This window comes from Antrostomus carolinensis, unplaced genomic scaffold (assembly GCF_000700745.2).
Source record: "Antrostomus carolinensis isolate BGI_N321 unplaced genomic scaffold, ASM70074v2 scaffold1415, whole genome shotgun sequence".
In the NCBI taxonomy this organism is placed as follows: domain Eukaryota; kingdom Metazoa; phylum Chordata; class Aves; order Caprimulgiformes; family Caprimulgidae; genus Antrostomus; species Antrostomus carolinensis.
The window spans coordinates 149,877-155,404 of NW_010318294.1; the positions used below are offsets into that span (position 1 = coordinate 149,877).

The window sequence follows — 5,528 nt, forward strand, 5'->3', positions numbered from 1 at the left end:
AAGAGCAAGACAGAGTGCCTTGAGACCATACATCCCATCTGCTGACTCTTAGCCCAAAGGTGACCCAAATCTTGTGTGTGCTGGTACTGTGGCACCAACATTTGGATCGCTGTGCTTCACATAATCTTGTGTCCAAATTTACATTCAGACCAGGCACTGTGTCCTGGGACACTTATCTGTAACAACCCCTCCTACCCTTTGTCCCCCATTGGCAATCATCCTCTCCTCACTCTCCTGCCCACCCTCCTACCTGCTCACCCTCTCCCTCCCACCGCCCTCACCCCCTTGCCCATGTTCATTCTCAGTGGTCGTTGCATGTACGTTCCTTGGCCCCCTTCAGCTCATTAAGCCCCCTGCCTTGCCTCATGTTTTGACAGGTTTTGTGAGTTTTGACAATCCTGCCAGTGCCCAAGCTGCTATCCAGGCTATGAATGGCTTCCAGATTGGTATGAAGAGGCTGAAGGTGCAGCTGAAGAGGCCAAAGGATGCTAATCGTCCCTACTGAAGAGTTATGGGAACCACTGGATATAAAGCACTAGCACAGGTAACTGCATGGGGACGGGGGTGTCAGCTGTGGTTGTAGCCTCTATTTGTGTTGTAGACCCTCAAAAAGATTCAGCTCTGTGACTCTCTAGCTTCTACCTTTTTCACTTAGGCCTCTGGCTAGAGCTATGCTGGACAAATACACCAGGAATCGTTGGTGTGTGTATCTCTTTAGAAAAAGAGGTGGAAGGATGTTTAATGAGGGGTGAGCCAAGTTCCCCATCCCAGAGGCATCCTGCATCTCTAGAAAGTCTTCCTGGTCACTACAGGAGAGCCAGCAGCTTTCCTGATTCCCCTTGCTCAGCCAAAGAGAGCCTTTCTGGTGGGTGAAAAAAATCTACAACTAAGAGATGGGACCAGGCTGCAGTTTAATCCCAGATGACTGGACTGGGACAGTGTCTGTCTCAATAGCTCTGTGTTGCAAATGTTTCAAAGCATTCTTCATTCTTCATGCGGTATAGTCTGTATCCAATTTCATCCCAGCATAATAACTTTATGTAAAAATGTCTCCCTGACAACTAAATAACCCCTAATTTCTTTCTTCCCAAACCCAAGAAATTAATAGAAGGATCCAGGCTCACTTCTTGCTCAGTTACTGTTATCTATAGTTTGTAGATAAAACCCAACCAAAGCCAAGGAAGCTTTGCTTGAGTGAGGACCTAGACAAATCTAAACAAGGGACTCATTGTCAGAATCTTGTACTTTGTGTTGTTGGAAAGGAGCCTTGATGCTCCAAGGGAACTTCTAATACATGTAACAGTGTCAAAAATAGGAGAAACAGCAGCTAGTTTTGTTCCTGTCAAAGGAACCAGCCTATCACCAATAGCAAAAATTGAGATATTTCCAAAAATGGAAATATTTCCCACCACTGGCTGGTTTTTCCATTAGATAATTCTTTGAGAAACAGAAATATAAAACCATACGTAACACAGACAGGAAGTCTCCCTGCTGTTAAAAATGTTCCTCACCAGAGATTCCCCAATAAACTCAGCATGCAGGGTAGCCCTAAGCTGCAACAAGAAGTTTACACTCCCAGATTAGTGACAGAGAGATGTGTTAGGTGACCTATGTAGGCTGTTATAGCTGTAATGTCTAAGATTCAGTGATTTTGATTCAGGCTTTTTTTTTACTCATCTAAGGTACAGGCAGGATATCCCTATCTTCAGCCTTACCCAAAGAACTGTGAAGTGTTCTAATTTTTCAGTGACATCTCTAATATCTTTGAAAAATGTATTGTTCTGGTCTTCAGAGCAGTATCCTTTCCATTGAGAACTAAGGAATGCTGCACTGAAGAAAACATAAAGTGGATTAAGAAACTTTCAATAAACATCTTAGGTGCATGTGCAAGATGCAGCCTCCATAGTTTAGACTCTCCTTTACACTTGACTATATGAAGATAACTGTCAATGTGTTTTCCCTCTTCAAATACCTCTTTTCTTTTCCTTGCTTATGACAAGGTCTCTTGGAGGCTTTAAACCAAATCACGTTTCCATATCCAAATGCTTTTCGCTTCATCACACTGGCTTTTTACTGCAGGTTTTGCTGAGGCAGAGTGGGAGATGCATGCATGCAATTTTGTTAAATCAGGGACTGTCTTTGTCAGGGAGATTTTCAACAACACCTACGAAGGGACTGAGGAACAAAAGTGTCTCCCTATTTTGGCACCAAGCATTAGCTTTATATTGTAGCATAGCTGTGATCACTGAGGATACGCTTCTTTTTCGTGGTTGTGTAAAAAAATGCAGGGATACAAACACCGGTGTTGTTAAAAATCCATTGATATGAATCTATGGTGTTTTCATTATCATAGATAATTATGAAGTGCTCTACCTCTACCTATTCATGATCAGGCTGATTTTGAGGTCTGAGCTTTTTTCCCGTGAAAAGATTACTAAGAAGTAGGACTAAGATTTGCTATTTGGGGGGGTTTTTGTTTGTTTTTTTGTTTTGGGGTTTTTTTTCTGCCAATAAATTATATAAAAAGAAATCATCCAGTAAAAAGGCAAAAAAATCCATATCTTTCTCTTAAAACAGTTTTTTCTTTCTTTTGCTTATGCAAAGCAGGAGAATGGTCTTGAATTGTTACCTCTAAAGAGCAAGTCCTTTAGCCTTCCTGGCTTTTACTTTGATTTTAATGCTTTAATGTCCAGCAAATTCAGTTCAGTTGTTGCCACAAGATCACTTCCATCCTCTACTTGTAGGAGTCTTTATTAGAGGTACAGATAGTCCTTATCAAAATAGAGTAAATGTAGCTCAGAGGTCTTTGTAGATTCTCACCTTGATAAGCTAATTGAAGGAGATTAAGATATACCCGTCTTTTAGCAGAAGAGAATTCTCCAGGAATAAAAGTGTTGTGTGTGTTTTTTTGCAGGGGTTGGCCTGTGCATGTGGCCCTAGGAGTACACTGAAGGAGCATATCCCAGGAAAGGATCTGATTTAGCACAGGGACTACCATGGCAGGTTAGACTGGAGAGGACTCTTGGTGACGACAAGGATACACAGAAGCTCAGAAGGGCTTAGATCCAGCTCTTTCTTCCACTATCTGCTTTCTACTGCCTGGAAACATCCATACCAGCACCCTAGAAGCAGACAGAGGATTTTTAGTCATGATGGCCACAAGTCAGCTTCCAGCCAGGGCTGTGCAATAGCACTCAGCACAGGGCTAAACCTCCAGTGGTAAGCCTTACTTAGAGATAGGTCAGTTTTTCTGGGATCAGCACAGTGTTATTGTACCCTCATGGCTAGTCTGATGTGTGACTTCTAGTCAGCCTCCAAAATACAGCTGCATTCTCTGACATGCCTACTGACTAGACAGTGTCATTACTGCAACAAGAATTTTCCCAAAAACACAAGGACAGCAGCCAGCTAGGCCCATGGGGACAGCACAGATAGTTATTGCAAAGCTTGAGAGCAGTCAGCTCCCTTAACTGGTAGAAACACAGTAACTCTCGTATGTTTTTTATCTAGTTTTACTTTGGTCACAGCTCTTCAGGGTCCTTAATTCCAATGTGAAGCATGTGCATAACCATACTGACATCAGGACAATTATTCAAATGCTTAAAGTGGATGCTCAAGAAACTTTTTCTAAGGAAGAGCTTTGCTTTATTGAACTCCTTTCCAAAAATAAGAAGTGCCAACAAAAAACAAACAGCATCCAGTTAAATGTAATCCACCAGAGTGTTTTTTCCTAAGCAAGAAAAAAAGATCTTCACTCAATTTTAATTCTGGATTTTTTTTTTTTTTTTTAACTTATAAATCTTATAAATCTCCCTTTTGGGACAGAAGCAGTCTAGGTCACAGTGATTTTAAGTCCTTTGTTTTCCTTGCAAGTGTTCTAAAGTTGCTGTCAAACACTGAAAGAGTCTCTGTGATGTGGCAGATAAGCCCACAAGCTGCAGCAAGCAAAGCCCTGAAGAATTCAGATGGCAAAATATTTCCAAAATGGCAGCATCTGTTCTCTTTTGTCTTTATAATTAAAGAGGTAGTTGTAGGGGGAAAAAAAAAAAAAAAAAAAAAAAAGTGGGGAGGGGGCAGGGAGAAAGCAAAAATAAGAGAAGAGGATCATTTGAGGCAACTCTGCCGAAATCAATATATTCTCTTACAAATCCCACCGCAGGACTAGGAAGCAAGGATTTGGAGGCACTTTATGTGTCTTTCAGATAATAAATGCACAAAACAACAAAAAACAAAACAAACAAACAAAAAAAACCTTCCCTTGGGTGGCCATTCCTAGGACTCTTAAGTACCTTGAGATATGGCCAAATTGTAGACACAACCTACAGTGCCTGGAGATGTATGTGAACGTGCATGGCCAGCACCACGGAAAACTGTTAGGACAAACAGAAAGATGAGCTCCTCTGATCCTCCCCATGGGTGCAGAAATGATTGGTGTGATCCCAGCCTTCTGCACTGGGTGTCAAAAATAGTTCCCCAGTGCCCCATCCACACTAAGTCAGTAGTAGCCATGATAGGACAATATTGCCTAGAAAACATCATAATTCACAGCTCTTCCAGTGTGAAGGACTTAACAGAGCAGCACAGATGCATCCAGCTGATAGATCAATAAAAGACATGGCACAAAAGAGCAGTGAAAATCCTGTCCATTCCCTTTCTATGGCTTCATTGCAGTGACTGATCATTAGCAAAGTGTTATTTACCACCTCAGATAGATAACTGTGCTGCTGAAGTTTTATTTAAAGCTGAAGATGAAGAAATGTTTGAGTCAGACTAACCTGGAGCACTGGCTGACATGAAACTGAGTGAGACAAAGGGACTGTGAGTGAGACAAACTGAGTGAGGTAAAAGTGAAGCAGAAGAGTGGAAAAAAATATTCAACAGTAAGGGGTTTTTTTGTTTTTTCAGCAGTGCTCCTAAGAGTAGGGGCAAAACATTAAAATACATTGTCCAGGAAACCTGCTTCTCCAAAATGACAGGGGAAATAACTTAGGTCAAAGCTCAAATACAAAAAAAAAAAGATGTTGAGGTCCTCCTTCACAACTTCTTGAACATGTGCTGATGTATGGTTTAATGCAGAAGGTGTGAGATTCTTGGTTTTGCATCTGGCTGGAATAGGCAATTTTTTTCACAGAGGAAATGTCTTTTTTTTTTCTCCACATTGGAACATACAGGTTACCAAACTGAAAAACTTTGCATTTTCCTTTTCTGTGCTCTAATAAGAGAAAAATACCAAAACACCTTATTTCAAAGTAAGCAGACATCATCAGCCAAAAATAAAACAAACAAAATTCCAAATGCCCATAAACAAAAAGATGTAAATGGAATTTACAATTTCACTTCAATGCAAAGTCTAATGAAAGTGTATTTTTTACTGAATTTCGGGTTGCTTATCCCTCTCAGATAGGCTTGTATAACCTCCAGTGAGAGGTTATTCTGCAGCTGCATTGATTTCACTGTTGTCTATTAAGCTGTTCATCTTGAGATTCAGACTAAATATCCTTTATCAGGATCTAATCTCATTTCTTGTA

At 40.8% G+C, this 5,528-nt stretch overlaps 1 protein-coding gene across 1 annotated transcript in view; it reads left to right on the forward strand.

Moving 5' to 3' along the window:
* CELF4 (CUGBP Elav-like family member 4) overlaps nucleotides 1-505 on the forward strand; it is an 80,699-nt gene extending 80,194 nt beyond the window's left edge. The window contains exon 10 of the mRNA XM_010168825.1: nucleotides 378-505. Coding sequence (XP_010167127.1) covers nucleotides 378-505 — 128 coding nt within the window. The remainder of the gene's footprint in view (nucleotides 1-377) is intronic.
* Nucleotides 506-5,528: the final 5,023 nt, after the last annotated feature.